General features: G+C 35.8%; 1 protein-coding gene across 8 annotated transcripts in view; it reads left to right on the top strand.

The window, feature by feature from the left end:
- EPHA7 (EPH receptor A7) overlaps nucleotides 1–19,345 on the top strand; it is a 112,664-nt gene that overhangs the window by 30,357 nt on the left and 62,962 nt on the right. For all 8 annotated transcript variants that reach the window (XM_072408659.1, XM_072408658.1, XM_072408654.1 and 5 more), the window contains exons 4-5: nucleotides 13,877–14,032; nucleotides 16,038–16,373. In XM_072408659.1, coding sequence (XP_072264760.1) covers nucleotides 13,877–14,032; nucleotides 16,038–16,373 — 492 coding nt within the window. The remainder of the gene's footprint in view (nucleotides 1–13,876; nucleotides 14,033–16,037; nucleotides 16,374–19,345) is intronic.

Raw genomic sequence — 19,345 nt, 5'->3', positions numbered from 1 at the left:
AGAATGTAGCATGGTAACTGTATTTCTGTAAAGGCCAACTGCTATATTCTGTACTTGCTGAAACTATCACCACAATAACTGGTAAGCCACAATATCCGTTTAAAATTTGGCTGTCCAACAGGGATAAATATTTCTTTAATGTGGCAAAGCAAATTAGTAAAATATGTACTTTCAGCATCTAATTCCCAATTAGAACCAACAAAGCACTTCAGCACGTTTCATTTTTAAAGAATGGTCTGTTCTGCTAGCCCAACATGAGCCTATTAGATGTTTGATAGGCATTCCTACCCAACCTTGGTTCAAATTTTTAGATTACGTTGATGGTGTCATCAACGTGTGGGGCCTTAGTGAGGCAGAGCTATTCTACAGAAGCAGTGGGGAGCCTTGGAAAAAGAGTAGTTGCAAAATATCTACTTGCATGTTCTATGTCCTACATACTGTTATTGCAGATTATATATACAGATGTATAATATACTAACTATTATTTTACTAAGTGTACTTATTTATATCTATGTGTATCCAGTATTTTTATAATAAATTACATTTAAAAAAATCTGTTTTAAACTTTTGTATTTTAAAATTTTGTATTTCTCTGAATTTCTGTAGTGTCCTTTTTGGTGTGAGCCAGCCTGTGAAAGGTTAACTTCTCTTCACTGATAGTATTTCACGTGGCTCTCCACCACGTAACTTAAGCTGCCTGCTTCCATTGGTGACCTCAACTTTTAATGAGATTCAAGGGGATGAAGCCTCTTTCACAGCAAACAATGAACACAGGCAGCATGGGCACAATAGACAACAATTTCCCTAAAACAGTGAAACTCTCACTGTTGGATAACACGTCATTCAGAGACTCACAGTGTTCCAGTCCTTTCTCAAGAGCCTTGAATCCATTCCACTCATCAGAGATATTATATGTTAGTGCAGTTTGAGAGAATGTCTGGTTCACAGATACTAGGCGTCTGTTCATATTTCTCCAATTCCAAAGGTATCACTATCAAAAGTTTCAGGCTTCTCAGTAAAGTTTGTCACTAAAATATTTCTAAACTTTGTTTCTGGATATTTAGTTTGAAGAAAAAAAGGAGTGAAATGATGTTATTCTGTCTTATTGTCAGTCTGTTCATCTTTATCAAAACCTTATTTACTAAATTCTATGTTTGCTTCCTGTGTGTGGTCTCTGGCGATGTTGCAGGAAAAAAGCCTGTTTCCGAATTCCGAAAACATGGCTTTTAGAGCAGCTGGTATTTATAACTGAACAAAATAACTGATTCAATGTTTTAATTAAATTTAAAGTTAAACTTTTTTTTTCAAAATTAATTAAACTTGTTCATGCTCATCGGGATTAAATACAGAGGACATAATTATAGAAACCTATTGCTGTTAATTTAACCTCTACTATCTTTCTTCTCAATCATATAAAGGTAACTTATGAACTTTATGATGCCAAATATAACAAATACTGATTTAAGCAGCTAAAGGTATAGAGCGTCGTAAACAACTAAAGTTTCCTAAAACTACGAATTCATCCTTATATGTTACAAACACCTGAATCCATATTTTCTTTAGTTGCAGTGCATATCAGTAAGATGTATGATAATAGAGCATGTATTAATATTTATGATGTCACACTCTGGATGCATGAATATAGAGACGGGGAAGTTTGCAGCCAACTAATACATCTGTCAGAGCGACGTGTGCTTTTAGATTTTCCCTGAGTCTGTGTATGAACTCCCGACACCTGTTCTCTAAGATTTCCTGGCATCAGTTCCTTAAAAAAATGTAGTAAAATTGTCTATTACTGTAAGTGAATGGAAGAGATCAGACATAACTGTGGGTGCGAACAGCTAGAAAAACCTTGTTACATTAAAATCAATGCAGTGTACTGCCATGTTCTAATCATCTGGCAAGTAAAACTATTATTATTATTTTTTAAAAAGTATGTGTTAAATGGAAGCCTATATAGTGAAAGTGTTCAGTTTGTTTGTCATGCTAGTAACTGGAAATCTTTTTTGATCCATAGTTTTAGTAACATTTGTTTTAATACTCAAAAACTCTTTCAGACATATTTTTTAAGCCCATAAAGTTTCAATTAATATTTTTCAACTCATTTTCAATTTTCTCTTAATTGTTTAGTAATTAGGCCCCACCACTATCCATTGTAAGCAACATCTGTGTGATTACCCAGTGACTAAAAACAAGGATATATGTGCCTGGAGGCACCAGCATGCAAATGTTCTACGGTAGAGAAAAAAGTGAATGCCATTCAACCTAGTTGGCAACATGCCTTTAGTAAACCAGAGCCTAAATATTTCAATTATATGGAAGGATGCACTGACTTCTAAAACAGCATACCTTCAATGAGTGCAAATTACTTTTATGTAAAACTCTTTTCACGTATTCATACAGAGTAATCATATTCAGACAGAAAAAAATGGTATGTTTAGGTTTCCATTTCCTGTGAACCATATTGGTCATCCATTATTATTAGCTTCATCTCGAACTGGCTAAAGCTGGACTACTTTTATTATGCCACCCATCATAATTTGACCAAATCAGGCAAAATGGAGGTTTTTATTGTTTTATACTGTGCTACGCTTCTCAAGGCATCATGGGCCTCATGTACTCTATAGGGTTTTTATCAGTATTATTAAAAAAATAGATGCTTAAAGCTTGTCTTGTTAAGGACTGACTGAAAATTGTTTACCAACTGAGCATCATGGACTATTTTTCAGAATTTATAGGATGTGCTGAACAGCAGAACTAGGTTTCAAGGGTTATTCTTCCACATCCTGAACTCCCCTGGTTTGGAGTTTAGCATTGCTTATAGAAACATCCCATACCTACCCATTCTTTTCTTGGTTAATTTACATTTTAATGTTAGTTCTTCAACAGTAATATCCAGAGTTTCCACCTCCAGTCTCCTAAAGTTTGGAAAACATTGTCATCAATTTGGTGTTGTTTTGGTGGGGTCACATTCTAAAGAGCATATGATGTCAATATATTAAAGAACACTTGTGGTCTTTTTGGTGTTTTCATAGGGAGCAGATTAGCCAACTGCCAGTGGAACAGATTAGGCACAGAGCTAGGAAGCACATTTGATGAGATTTGCTTATGCCTCGGAACTATAATAATCTTTTACATTTGCAATGTAAATACTGACCTTTCTTTTCCTATGTTTTTGTTAATAGGAGGGTAGGAAAATACAAAGGTTTAGATTTTTAATTTGCAAAACAGAAAACAATACAAAATGTATGAGGATTAGAAATCAATACTGACCTTTCATGGTGCACACACTGCCTAAAGCTGCGTACACACGTCAGATTTTTCTTGCCCGATAATCGGCATCGGCCAGAAATCTGGCGAAAATCTGGCGTGTGTACAGTTGGCGTCATCCATCGTCTGAACGACCGTCCTGGCGGATCCACGGACAATGAACGACGACCGATCCTAATGCAAGGGAAGGGGGAGAGCACGCATCGTGTAGTCCTTTGTCGTTGGAAAGGATCGTGAAAGATCCTTTCCAACGACAAAAATTGCACGTGTGTACGCAGCTTAACTCTGTTCTTCTGCTAAAGTCCACAAAGAAACTGATATATACAGTAGTGTCTTCAGTGTTCCCGTACAGCACTCCGTGATTCTTCTATAACCCATTACTGGATATTAAAGTGACATAGAGGTCTGCAGGAAAACCCCAGTAAGAGCTTACTAGTTTACTTGAAACTTCATGAGAAGGTTAGGTAGGTTTTGAGGAGCATTCAGTTGAGTGGGCAGCAGGATTATTTTAAAAACCTAATTTAACAACAGGGTAATCTCAAAGACATGTAACTGAAGAATAAATGTGTAGTTGTTTCCTCCAGTAAAATCAATATACAAAAATGAGCAACCATTGAGAGAAGAATCAATTTATTAATAAACATGCATTTTACCATTTTAAAAATTAACACTGGTTAACACAGTTGGAAATTACAGAAGCAGAGTGCACAAACCAAAGGAATTCATGTTTTAATGATCTAACCACGGTATTCTGAAATCTGATTGTTGTGGACTAATACACGTTATGTATCAATATTGCTGCATGCACTGGCATGATCAATATGCCGAGACATTTTATATTATAAGTATTTAGAGTAGCCTTGCTGAATTTAAAAGACTTTACATTATTTTAAGAAAACAGAGAAGTGTTTTGTCTACATTTTTACTGCAGGCGCATAAATAATCTCTAAAAGCTCAATTTGTTTTTGGGCAGGTCAGGTACCCTCTGTTAATATTAATTTTGCATAGGCTGTAGGAGTGAGGAAAAGCATAGATGCAAGTAGAATGGTGTAACAGAGTTTAACAACAAAGATCATTACATAAGTTCTTCCAGAAAAAATAAACATCATTAGAAATACCTTATTTGGTAGCCATGTATTTTGAGAGAAAACTTTCAGCCAGACAGGAACAATTTAACTGTATATTCATCTTTCACTCATCGAGTCAAGTGAAACTTGGCTTTTAGTGATGTAGTTCATTTTGGGCAGACAATTCATGGAAGTGTGTACTGAACATTGTTTTAGTAAGAGCTAGTTGACAAAAGTAAGAAAGCTTGAAAACAAATAGATGTTAGATGTTAAGATATAGATTGTGCAGTGCAATTGAAAGACAGCATGGCAAATACATTTCATCAAAGACTGGATAATTAAATAATATTGACAAGGAGGTGTTGGAAGAATGGAACTGCCAACAATTGTTTCCCTCTTAAGGGAATACTGGTCTATTTTAATACACTTTATTTTCATTGGTTGTTCTGGATGCCTGCATTGGTATTATTATCACCCTATAGTTTTCCAAGAGTTGTCCATTGCAGGGGAGAATATGTGAAGAAACAAAAAAATTGTGACCTGACAGATCCTTTATTTTAGAAAACAAAGGCGATGTCTGCAATCAAAAAACCTTACCCGCTACTTTTTTAATATTACCTCTCCCCATTACATTGCAGGCACTGCCATCTTCTTCTGTTTCTTTTCCTGGTTCCTGATTTTTGGCTATGTTGATTGGTTAGGCCACATGAAGTTCATTCAGATTCTCAGCAAATCCGGGTAGTGAGTACTTCCCCAAGGGAAGGGGGAGGGGTGCCTTTTCTCCTCGTTTTTCAAGTCAGAGCTAGTTCTACACCTGAGAACACTTAAATGGATGCAATGCTGAGTGTATGCACTCTTTACTTATTTTAATTTTCAAAAATAAAAATAAAAACACCCCAACAAAAATAAAGTTAAAAAAAAAATTAAATTAGTCTAGCTTAAAGTTTATAATATTAAAAGTATTAATACATACACTATACCATTTTATTAAGTACTATGGAACTTTTTATTATTTTAAAGTATTTGTTTTTTTGTGTTTTTTGTACTCCTTCCTTTCTTTTCATTTTGTCTAGTAACGCCAGATTTGGATATACTGTATGTTTACTGAAAATTACATTTTTTTTTACATTTTATTACAGATAGAATATAAGAAATATTTTCCATGTATCTATAAGATGTAAAATTCTCTGCCTTGTTCCTTGCAGTAGTCATCATCTGTATATTTGTAATTTTGTATCCTGGGAGCAGTCATAAATCTTGATCTGCATTTTCTGAATTGTGATATATTGTCTGCAGTTCATTTTCAGTCTGAGAAATTGCATTGTATGTGAAACAGGAGGTCTGGAATTGAGTTTGATTGTTGTAATTACTCCCAGTGTGAGCTGTCAATATGATTAAAATAAGGATTCTGGACCTGTCCATCCAAAGATGAGGTCAGCAACACTGACTGTGGGAGCACAGCTCCTGCTAGCTGTGTATTCTGTGCTGAAATATAGCAGAGCAGACAGAAACATGATAGAAATATTTGAAAGCTCATGTTGTGAATTCTAGAATTCCGTTACGTCAACTTCACCATATGTACGGGTATTGTGCCTGCAACTGTCCTAATAAAAGACCTCTGTTTGCTTCCTTCACCTTCCCAGACTGCAGTAAAACATCATGTCTAATTATATGTCTTGCTATATCAACAGATCGCTTCACTTTTCCTTTCCCTCTTCAGCTGTTAACCAATAAAAAAAAAGCCAAACCTTATTCTCTGTTTAGAATTTTCAGTGTTGTGCTTGTTGTATCACACTGTAACTCATACATGGACGCTTTTTATTTAAACAGTACAGGGATCCTTACCAGGCAATCAGAATTTTCTTTACTTACAGTATATATGACCATTACAGAGATCTCTTTTGGATAATATATAGAGTTATAGTATATGCTGATTAAGAATATATTCTTTAGAAATAAACATTACATCAGGGTAGTATTATGGGAGCTGCTACATGTTACACTGCATCCTCACCCTTCAACATCAAGTCACCAAAAGATTCTGATTTTTGTCAGAAGATACATACAAGGTCTCTTTTGGCAAAAATTATTTTCCATAGCATTTTGTTCTCTATCGATACCTCACGGTGCATGTGCCATGGCAGTACTGAGAAAAGACCTAGACGGCAAGGATAATGGAACTACTGCATTCACGCATGATTTACATCATCAGTGGTCACCCAGTGGCCAAGTGGGACCCAGAAAAGTAGTCAGAAAAGATGACAGTAGGATGAATGCAGCAGTGACAGATTTTTGACCTGTCATTGCTAAATATTGCATAGAAGAAGGTGAGTGTATGCTGTAACTTGTGAGTATGCTGTGCATCGTTGTCAATCATGGCAAAGTCCTACCTCCACCATTGAGTTTCTTTCTGCTTTAATATTAATTCATGTACAGGGTTTCTTATTTGTAAATGCATAACGATGGCTTTGTTCCTATTAACTAATTGAAAGGGTTTAGATTATGCAGTTTAAATTAGTTTCAACCAGGAAACTCTTAATCAATACCAAAGTTGTTAAAATGCAGATCTGAAAGGAGAAGTATGATTTCCATTATTAATTTTTTTAATCAATAATTCTGGTTGTGTGGCTAGCTATAAATGAAGGACATTAAAAGCTTGTTATCCAAGCTATCCTTATACTGTTTAAGCCACTCTAGCCTTACTGATTAGTTACCCATGAATATGTTTTCATTCTAATTATAGAAAGCACAATGTTAATGTTGCAAACAGTATTTTTTTGGGTATGGGTTTGCTAGAACCCTGCATTGGCTCTCATCACTGTATAAGCCTTTACCAGAAAATTGTAAATAGTAAATAGGCCGGTCAATGCACCACAGTGCACAGAAATAATATGCATGCTACCATAATGGTTACTTTGATTATAACTCATCTTCATGCTAAATTATTCCATTTTAAAGGTATTTTATTAGGTATACTTCATTTGCTTTTGCACTTTTTGTAAAAACTTTGCTCTTGTTTTGATTGTCTTTGGCTTCTCTGCAGTTCCGAGGGCTTGTCATACACAACAGAGTTGCTTTATTTTATTTAGTAAGTTTCATTGTTTCATGGAGATCTTAAAGGTCTGGCTCACACGTTAGGCCTGATTTACTAAAGCTCTCCAAGGCTGTAGAAGATACACTTTCATCAGTGAAGCTGGGTGATCCAGCAAACCTGGAATGGATTTCTTCAAAGTCATTTACTATTTCCTAGCAAAAGTTTTAAATCCTGGACCAGATTCATTTCAGGTTTGTTGGATCGCTCAGTTTCACTGTTAAAATTGTATTCTCCCCAGTCTTGGGGGGCTTTATTAAATCAAGCCCATTGTTCTGGGTAAGATAAAAAAAATGATTTTGCCTTAACATGATTGGTGAATAAAGAAATGCAGCTTTCCGAAGGTTTGCATTGTTTAGTTAACATTCTCTTTCATCCGTAACTTTCTAGTCCTGTATCTTTCTACAGATCCTAGTACCCAAACAAAAGTTGGGTGTCCTGGTTGTCAGTGTGTTGATTCTTGGTAAGATTGTTGCATGTCTGTAAATGCCTACTATAGGTGAAGGAGTGTCTATGTAAACCATGTATGTGTAATTAGCTGCATAGTCAAATAATGCTGTGGGCAGGAGTGAATTTGTAAAAGCAGAGAATTACATCTAATTGCTGTACTATATATACACATAATGATCTGCAATGAGGAAAATGTTCTATCTCATTTCTATACAACATGAAACCACAAAGTCGGCATCAACATTCTCAGTATTCTAATTCACGTTTATGAATGGCTGGAACAAATTTGTGTCAATTTCCATCCTAACTCCTTGAGATTCTGACACTTTACCCCCTCCTGTTTTTTCTATTTTTATCACACAGAATCTGGGAATATTTCCTTTGAGGATTTAAATTTACAAGATGTTAAGGTTGATTTGTGTGTGTGTCTATAAGATCTACAGAAGTATATTGTGTGTGTGTCTGAAAGATCTAGGACACACATTAAATCATCTTACAGTTGTACATTTTTCCTTAATTTTGATGGACCTTGGTGTAAAATGAAGCATATTAGGCTTTCTATCAGCACACATTTTAGTGTGAACAGCCCAAATGAAAACAATGGGTTTTCCTATTTTCATGTACATTGCCGGGACGGTGAAACAGGATAGCATAAATTGTTTAGTTAAAAAAGCACATTTTAAAAAAAAGTACTAAAAGCTATCACCCACATGGGACTACATAGGCCTCCCTGGTCATATAACTGTTATATCCAATGTTATCTCATACGTATGACCAAAGAAGCCTGTAAAGCCCCATTTGGGTGATATCTTTTACTCCTTTGTATATAACCCTTACCCTTTCTCCTATTATTCACCTGTTAATGATGTACCCATTATTTAAGATGTGCTAAGTTTAGTAGCCATTAGCAACCAGTTTTTCGTGGTTTACTCCAAATTTTAAATCTGATTGATAACTTTATATACTCTATTTAGTAAACAAGGTTTGTATTTGGAATTTGAAACTGTCAGTTACCAAGGTTAGATTTATATGGCTGGTTTTAGTAATGTTCACCTACTGGGAAGATCAGCATTTATGATTATGCATCAGCCATTAAAAGAAAAAGAATAGGTCACCTAGATAATGTCATAATAACTAACTTTTAACTTTGAGCCTATAGGCAGCTTAGATGTATCAACCATTTTACATTTTAAGTAAAAGTCAGGCCTTTTAGCAGCAATTATTTGATAAAAACCTCTTCTAGGTGTGCATCTATGTGGTTTAATGTTATTATTTAACAGTATCTAAACAAAAAACTGTTACTAGAAACCAAACTTTCTTGCCTTCCCCTGTCCAGAAAGAATGCCATTCATAGCTTGTGAGGTGTCGTCATTGGACAGTAAAGTGGGAAATGAGCAAGCCTGGAAAATAGGGAGGCCAGTCTCTGTAGCGGTGAAGCTAAATCAGATCGGTACACCGAGGAGGCTTTTCTGGCTAGTAACAGTAATAGCTTTCTTATTTCTTTGAAAATAAAAGTTTAAGTAGATGACAGGTCCATAAAGTTTTGATCTTTCTAAATGATTAATTTAACAAATGTATAGTTTTTCAGTTTGTTAGAAGTCAATTATTTTGGTGTTTTTTTAATACATACATTTTTAATGTGTCATTTAAAATTCTTAGTAATGTCTGATTTCTAATATACAAAATATGTGGTGTTTAATCAGCAAGCGGTGACATTTGATTATTTAAACTAAATGCAAGGCATCGGGTTTCCTTATTTTTTATCTTGCGAAGCATCTTTAGATTTGGCATGTTTTTCCTTTTTCCGAGTGATGAAATGAAAGCTCTAATAAATATACATGGCTTCTCTTGCAAATGCATGAGGACGGCTGACGTTATGATATTCAGTTAGTGAGGTGAGTCTGTGCAGCTTACATGGATATATCTTAATGTGAATACTTAGCATGGCATTAGTCCGATAACCTGAGAATGCCAAAGAAAGCTTAAATACAACAAGAATGCATTATGCAAAGCTTCCGCTTCATTTTCATTGCTTGGCTGTTGGCCTCCCAGGTGTTTCTTTGAAAGAACCTTACCTAAGCAAGTGTCTGAATTTACATTTGACATCTAAACTACTGCAAGCATGTGGCATTTTTTTTACTTGTTCATTTTGAAAAATAAATGACATTTCAACATAGTGACTTTATTGCTTTGACATTTGTAGCATTCTGTAATGTAGAAACAAGCTCAGCTCATTTTGGATAGGTTTTTATGTAGAGAAAAATAAAACTAGTCATTGTAATATTACCAGATCTTTTCTTTTTGATGGCTTTTGTTTGAAATGTATCATTTGAGTTATGTTTATAGGGAAAATGATTCAAAACAAAAAAGTATAATTTTAAGGGGTAAATAAGATGCTCTTGTACATGGCTGTTTTGGGTCATTGCTGGCATTATCCCGTTTTTTGCTACCCACCCCCTGCTACAACATCTGATTTTTTTGTACTTGCATTGATTCCTATTTAGATAGGTACAAGCTTGCCGTGTAGGAGCCTACTTTTAACAAGCTCGCCTAGATGATAGATGACAGCCTGGTCGGAATAATGGGGTGTGCTGACATCACCACTTTTCATGAAGAGAAATTGGGAACTCCACATGATAGGCTTTAATGGTCACTTTAAAATAAGCAAAAATATCCAAACTGTGGAACGTATCCTAAATCTTTCCTCCTGGACTGTCAATATCCTATGTGAGAATAAAGTAAATAACACAAAAAAAGAAAAAGGAGGTTGCACAGGGTCACCTCTTAAAGTGCCAATAAAAACTCCAATTGAGATCTCGCAAATAAACAAACCATCCACACGATTGAATAAAAGTCATAAAGCATTTGATTATTTACAACATCACAAATTCTTCATACAAATGGAACAGTAAAAATTATATAAATATCAGTAAATCCACATGTTAAACAATAAAACTATGTGTGTGAATTTATCCATTCAAATAGCAGACAAACTAATGAATGTTTTCAGTGAAGTTGACAGCTGATAAACAGACACACTGTTATATTAGTGCTAAGTTCTATTGCCGGTTATAGCATTGAGTTGCCCCATACTATCACTGTTGCTTAACGTAAATGGATACACTTAGAAGCATCTCCCATGGTCCCAGAAAGCCGTTGTTGTCCTTGCAAAATTTCAAAAAAAGGTGATTATTCTGTAGTGTGACTTTAGAGAAGGTTTCTCCTTCGAGCTTGCATGCCAGTCAGTATATTGAATGCATTTTTGGCCACACATAAAGTTGAGCTGTGAATATTTATTTGCAAGATCTTAATTGAAGTGTTTATTCCCCCCTCTCTTTTTTTAAGTTTTATTGTAAGATAAGGAAGCATTGTTTGATGGCACGAAAGTTTGTTTAACTTCAGTTTACTGGTTTTGTTACTACTTTAGTAAATGTAAATATTGGTTTCAAAGTTTTGTTTGAGTGTCTATGACAGCAGCTAATTTTCATACAGCACTCGGATCACCTCCAGATATATTTGCTACACCTTGCACAATTAAAATAAATTGCCTGGAGCCTTCAGATAGGTCCTTTTATATGCTCAGTTAAACAAAAAACAGCAATCTTTTTGTTTGCAGCTACTAGTGGTTCTCCACAGTAAGGTTTTCTTTGATGTGAGCTTCATACTCTTTTTGGTGACAATGAAGATTTCAAAGTGAAATGCCTATAATCAACAAATATTTCAAGTAGTGTGTTTGTCTCTGAAAGGCATATGAGGCGAAATACTTCCTTTTTTGGAGACTATTGTCACTGCAGTGTTTTTGCTGTTTTTAGTATTTGGTAAAGAAACATGCATATATGCAGACCTCAGGGGACCACATGGTATTATGTTCTACTTAACATGTTAATCCAAGTTATAATGAAAGTTAAATAGCTAGGCCCTTCTTGCTTTAGCTTCACCAAATAGTTTTTGCATGATTAACCAGCAGCTTTTCTAACCACAACATTGACAATGGATTTCCTTTCTTAAAGGAATAAAAATGAAAAGAGGATAAATCCATTCTGTCTTTGCTTTTGTTCTCTTTTTTTGGCTGACTGCCACGATGATGATCTTCTGTTGAATTGAAACAATTGAAGATGTTTCCTTTTTGTTATAACATTATGGTAAAGTTATGGATTTGGGTGCTGGAAGGATTAACAGGAAAGAAGTAAAAATAAATAAATAAAAATAAAGCCCACAAAATTGCAAATTGGACCTTTCACATTATGTAAAAAACACAATAGGATAACATGATTTTGTTAAATTACAGAGGAAGAAAGATGGACATAAAAGAACAGGAGATTTGTTAAAGATCATAGAACTGCAAATTCTGACTGATTACAAAGCTACAGCATTGTCCATTGCAAACCACTCTATTTTCCTGAATCTAACAGTCATTTTTTGTAACCATTCCTGCCAGTGCTTTATCACACTAAATTTCTCATACAGCACACTTACACTGCTAGCCAAATAGGTGCATGATCATTATTTCTATTTTAGATGGGGGCTGTAGAAGAAAGAGGAAACGAGCAAGGATTGCAGCAGTTCCAATAAATATTGTTTTTCAGTGCACAATAACTTTAGACCTACAAACCGCCAAGTTAGATTAGATTTCAGGGAGAATGTGGGTCACCAGGAGGCTCCTAGACACTAGATTTGTGGCTTTCTCCCACCTCTAAAGACTTTTCTCCTGAGTACCTAATAATGCTTGTATCTTTGCCTCAAGAGTCCCTTTGTGTGCTTTTGATAATGACTTTGCTGTGAATGACATTTTAAAGTCCAACTTGGATTCTAGATTCACATACATTGGTGCTTTTTTAACTGGCATGTCAGTGAACTGGTTGCAGTGACCATTAGTGTGGTTTCTGTTGTGTTGTGGGAAGCGGGGTGTTAAATTAAGGTCTAGACCAGCCTTTCTTTACCTTTATACCATTAGGGAACCCCTTGGAACAACTTTCAGGTCTTCAGACAACCCTACTATAATTCAAATATCCACAGCTCACAGTACATTGGTGTGATGGTCAGAGGCGAACAATGCCTCATACATTGCTGGTCACCCTTACAGATAGCCAAAAAAGTAATATTTCAGTTGATCTGACCCGAGACACAAATTCTCATTGCTCAAGGAACCCTTAGCAACCTCTGGAGGAACATTGGTCTAGACAGTATTAGACTAAAGCTACGTACACACTTCCAATTATTATCGTTGGAAAACGAACGACGAACGATCCTGCACGATATCTACGAACGATCGTATAGCACCGATCCTGCACATAGAGATAACGACACGATCGTTCGTAGATATTGTACACACAATAGATACGATCGTTTGAGCGATAGAGGAACTATGTGCACGACAGGAAAGTGAACGAACGTTCGTTCATTACGCATGCTCAGACCATGGACGATCAATGAACGATCGTACACACGAACGATGTTTAACGATCGTCGTCCAATCCGATCCCCCGGTCCGGTCGTTCGTTTCCAACGACTTTCCTCGTTCGTCGGCGTCGTTGGTTACTTTTTACGAACGATTTTTTGCCCAATCGATCGTTCGTCGTTCGTTTTGAACGATAAAAATTGGAAGTGTGTACGCACCTTAAGATTACAACTTCTAAAAACATTTTGTCTAAATATTTTTTTTGCTTTCTGTGAAAACATTAAAAATATTAACTTAGACATTACTGCATTTGAAAGAGAATTAGTGTAGAGCAAAGTCAGTTCAATAGGGGCAGCAAAACAAAACTCTCATCATGTAGTTAAGATGTTTAGTTTAAAAACACTACTGAATTCAAATGTTCAGAATTATAATTATGCATAAGTAAAACTAAACGCTGAATTTGTATAAGTACAAAATGTGGATTGGTTACCCTATAAATCTAAAAATATATGTATTTAAGTATACTGCAAAAGCCTTAATCCAGCAGAGAATTTCTTTTTAGTAGACGTCTCCTTATCTTGTCTCTTTCTTTCTTCTTAGCATGTGGTCGTGGATTCTATAAATCGTCATCTCAAGACTTGCAGTGCTCACGGTGCCCAGCACACAGTTTCTCTGACAGGGAAGGCTCATCCCGTTGTGACTGTGAAGATGGTTATTACCGCGCCTATTCTGATCCATCTTATATCGCCTGTACAAGTGAGTTCATCATTTAAATGATATTGCTTAATCAGCCAGTAAGTCATCATAACTTGGCATCCAGTTAGCTGAGTCTTCATGTATTCAGAATATTTACTAATGAAAGTTGTCACATTCCAGTGGGAAAAAAAAGGTTCGGGCTTCTGCTCATACACTCTACTATAAGCTTCTCTTAAATGCATTAGCTTGCTTGTGGCAATTTTTACATACTAGAAAAAAAATTAATAACGCTTGTGATGAGATTTCCCTGAAGGTGATAAATATGCCTGAACTGAGATGAGACTTACATATGCTTGTGTTAATTTAGAATCTGAAAAAAATGATTCCTATTAAAATGGGCATTGCACTAAAAAGTAGGGTCCAGTAATCAAAGCAGACCACTCGTCTTTCTTTTACCACACCAACCCAAAAGTATTAGAGCTAGAGGATCATCATGACAGGCTACTGGACTTTGCCGGTTGAGAAGCTAACAATAGCAGTTTCCACATTCCGTCCAGGTAAGGTTTGGTTTAGGAATAACCAGTCAGGTATTGTAATGTATGTGGGCATCAAACCCATGAACTTTGACACTGGTACATCCTTCTTCCTTTTTCATCTGACAGCTGGTGCAGCAGAATTGCTTTACCTTATGTCAGCTTCAGGGCACACTTAGGGATGCAAATATATTCAGCTTGTACTGGCTGACATGTGTCCTCCTGCAGCTCAGGCTTGTGCTCTGTATATAACAACTGAACAGAGGCAGTACCAATCCTGGCAGTTGACATGAAAATGGATGGTTGTATTGGGTGTATTGGGTGTGAGGATATGCGTACTTGATGCTTGTGCATAAAAAAACCTTATATATGTTTACCTTAATGTGTTAAACCTTAAGAGAAATGTGTGGAAGGATGTGTTTCTAAAATGCAAGTCCCTAAACTAGCTCTGCCGGATTCTGAATATGGTTTGCATAGTGTGTTTATTCCACATGATTGTCACACGTGAAACTAAGAAAACAGGAAACACAATCAGTTATAAGCTATAACAACTTTTTTACTCCAGTTTTCTTTGTTTCAGTATTTATATTAACTTTACAGCATAAGTACCTCTTTCTCCTATTTGCCCCTCTGGGCTGTTAAAGCGGAACTTTTTTTTTATACCGTGGTTTAGGCAGAGCATTACTGCAAAAAGAGAAAGGCAATAACATTTAAGGACAAGAAAATAAAATTCCTTAACTAAATTAGTGAGCAAGTTGTTTAATAATTTCTTGCATTTGCTACTGGTTTACAATGACTAATCATCCAACCCTTTAACAAAATCTTTGATCTAAAATTGAGATAATGAAAAAGTTCCTTAGTGTTAAATAAAGCTAAAAATTAAGCTAAATGCTCCATTGTCCTCCTGATACAGTAACACTGAGGTTAGATTAGACCTTTAAGGGAATTGCCCTCATTATAGACTTCTCAAATCCTTGTAGGATCTTCCATCTCCTAGATGCCAGAAGGTTTTGCAGGCTTATGGGAAAACCAATGTCCTCGATGGTTTTATTTGTCACACTACTGTAAACCTCACAGGTTTCTAGGACATAGAAGAAGTTTGTTAATGTGATTGTGGTGAGCATTTATGAGGCATTTTGCTGCTAGTTGCACTTTAAGATGAAAATGGAACATAGCAACATTTCCTCGATCTCAGTTTTAAATAAAGGGTTTTGTTGTATAGTTATTTGTGGTTCTCCATTGCATGAGGATTAGTTTAATTTAAACCAGAAGTTTAGTTTGCACAGTGGAATTTCGAGACCACATCAAAGGTGAAGAGCTGAGATGCAGTTTAGCTGTAAAAATAGTTTGGTTACTAAACAATTGTAAACATTTCTTTCTATGAAGTCCACGGATTGATGACTTTTTCTGTGGTTTATGGCAAGGAATACCATTTTCCTAATACCAGTGTTATGTTTTTTCTCTACTGCACCTCTCTCTTTATACTTTTATTTAACATATTTTTTGTCCTATTTATTTATTTTTTTTTAAAGGACCACCATCGGCACCACAAAATCTAATTTATAACATCAACCAGACAACAGTGACCCTGGAATGGAGTCCTCCTGCAGACAGTGGAGGAAGAAGTGATGTCACATATCGCGTTATATGTAAACGCTGCAGCTGGGAGCAGGGGGAATGTGTACCCTGTGGGAATACTGTTGGATATGTGCCACAGCAGAGTGGATTAGTAGATACTTACATAACTGTTGTGGACCTTGTTGCTCATGCTAACTACACATTTGAAGTTGAAGCCGTGAATGGAGTATCAGACCTGAGCCGATCCCAGCGGCTTTTTGCTGCAGTCAGTATCACCACTGGTCAAGCTGGTATGTATTCATGTTTATTTCTACTTAAATATTCTTCCTATTTAGGTATTGTAAAGCCTTAGCCATGTGCAAATGTCAGATTTACATGAGACACTGATTTTTTACCACTTGGTACTTGGCTATTTTATCATGATTTAAAGAAGTTAAAATGTTTCTTAATATGTTTCAGTCTGCTCTGCAAAACTTTGAACTTGCTTCATTGTGACAAATTTGATGAAAGAAATGCAGAGGCTGCCATTGCTGTTCTCAATCTAAAAATACTGCTCGTCTTTTAAAACCTAACTCTAATTTTTCATACTTTTTTTTTTTAGCTTTGAATAGAGTAAGTGTCAGTTCTTCTCTCAGGAGTTTTTCTGTTAGAAAGTAAATGCTGTCTGTTTCCCTATTTAGAGGATTTGTCTTTTCTTGTTCTTCACTTTGGCACTCATCTTCTGCACTGGGAATGAGAAAGGAATCTCTCTCTTGGGGACATAGACATAGCATTCATACATTGATTGAAGTTGCTAACTTGCTTGAAAAATGCTTTTATTTCTGCTTATGTACCCATTGAGGGTTTTTTTCTGCTTTTTTGTTGTTCTATCCTAGACCTCTCATAATATAAGTAAGTGGATATTTCTTCTCTCTTCCTGAGATTTCCCTAAATAGAATGGAAGTGGGATATTTCCCTATACCTTCTTTCCTGTCTTCACCCCATCAAATATGAAGTGGGATGTTTTGCCTTTCCTTCTGTTCTGTCTAAGACTCATTAACTAGACTGGAAATGGGATATGTCCCTACTCCTCCTTTTCTGGTTAAAACCCATTAAGTAGACAGAAAGTAGGGCATTCCCCCTCTCCTGCTGTTCTGTATAACAACCTTTAGGTTGAGAGAGACAAAATCCCAAATAGGGACAGAGACAGCATGGATCCTAATCCTTCTTTACTATATTCAGGGTTCTCCCCAGGCCCTTTTAGCTGGGTGCACCACCAGGCACTTTTCAGCACCCACCCGGCTGTTTTTGGGTGGTTACTAAAGAGTTTGGTCACAATACAGGGTCTGCCACCCACCTACAATTTCTTCCACCCGACTTAAAAAAATTTCTGGGTTGAGCACTGTATATTCATAAAATAAATAGTATTTTTATGTCTTGAGTTGGGCTTTTAGGCTGTAGGGTTGGTTATACTTCTATACTGGATACGACTTTAGGTACAAGAAAGTTTACAAGTGGTGACCCAAAGAATTTTGGCCAGAAAGTCAGAGATGTATGTTGGAACATGCTACCTTTTTCCTCACTATTCCAATGCTTTAAACTTACAACACTGTTTGCTTTAGCTTTATTGATTGCACTTTGATCACAACCATGTTAAGTAATTTTCTGGAGAAGTCAGGCAAAGACTAGAATAAAAATTGGCAATTGGCAAAAAATGTCAATTTTCCATAGCCGCTTTTTCAGTAGTGGTAGCCTAAATAAAAAATTGAAAAGAGATTCCTTTAGGGCTTTGGTCTATTCTGTGATCCTCCCTAATGGGTGATATAGGTGATTATCCACATAGATTTTGGATTTTTTTTTAAAGTGTTCCTAACACAAATTTACATGATCATAGGTAAACTTTGTTGACAATTGTCTTAAAATTAGTTTTTTGTAAACAAATCCATTTTAGCCATTTTCGGTATCATGTTTGCAATTATTTAAATCCTTTGTACATCCAAGTTCTAATTCTGCAAATGTATATCCATTTTTTTCTATCCCCAACACTGTCTCGACAGCACTACACTGTCATATTTTAATAAATGATGGGACAGATTTTTGTTGTTCAGCAAGTTATTTAAATCCAGTTCTGGACAGAATGTTGGATGAGACGTACATGAAATGTAAAATTTGCATGTTTCTGTGTAATATGCAGTAACCTTTAGAATCCATGGAAGTGGAGATTGGTTCACACAGTTCTCAAATTTGTGTCAGAGACTGAAAAAAAAATCTTTGCTCCAGGGATAAGGTATAATTCAGCTACAATTGTTTGCAGGGACTGACAGGAAGTGTAGGAGGTGGAGGCTATCTGTCATTCCTGACACCCTGGGAAGCAGACTAATCAATTGCAAAGGGAATCATCCTCGCAAATCACAAAGCTAAAACACCTTAATTGGGAACTAATAAGGCTTAACTGCCAGAAACTGATTATTGTGTAGGTAGTAGTACAGTAGTTATACAATACCTGTGCCTTAATCATTGGATTAAATACGTATATCAGAAGATTTTTGTAAGACTCTTTCTTCAGTGAAATAGAAACCCTGGTATTACACAGTTAATTAATGTTAAGCATGATTTGCTAAAGGAATTTTTCTGTTCTGAATATGCACTTATTGAATTCTGTCAACAAGATTAGGGAATTAAAAAAAGTCCCCACATCTTATGGTCTGTATAATTATGGTTAATATGACTGCTAACTATTAATCAGTGCCTAAAAAACCATGTAGTGATAGAAGTATGTGCTGATCTCTTCTAAAATGCTAGTTGCCTGACTGCATGCTAACCCAATTGACAAAATATTTTGCATTGTTCTGTGTTTTGAAAACTATGACAATAAAGGTACAGGTAACCCCAAGCTGACTTGCAACCACACAAAACAATTAACAATGTCACTTACACTTTCTTGTAAGCTAACCTACTGCCTTCAGTACAACACGAGTCACCAAACCAGAAGAAGTATGTGTGCCAGGAATGTCAAAAATCCTTTGCTTGTATGATCAGCCACTTCCTCAAAATCTTACTATTACAAAATATCATAGTGTTAAAAATGATGGTGGTGCTTTATAAATACAGTTTATTATTCTTAGTAGTAATAATAATAATGATAAACTTCACTGCATCCTGCTTCACTCATGTATGTGTATCACAATCTACATTGATTCTAATAGAAAGTTTATATTCCACTTGTCCACTAAAATGCAGAATTAGGTTTTGGATAGTTTAGGTCTAGTTGTAGTCTCTTTTT

Source organism: Pyxicephalus adspersus, chromosome 4 (assembly GCF_032062135.1).
Source record: "Pyxicephalus adspersus chromosome 4, UCB_Pads_2.0, whole genome shotgun sequence".
Taxonomy (NCBI): domain Eukaryota; kingdom Metazoa; phylum Chordata; class Amphibia; order Anura; family Pyxicephalidae; genus Pyxicephalus; species Pyxicephalus adspersus.
The sequence above is the reverse complement of the archived record's forward strand: the minus strand, read 5'-3'. Positions and strand labels throughout refer to the sequence as shown.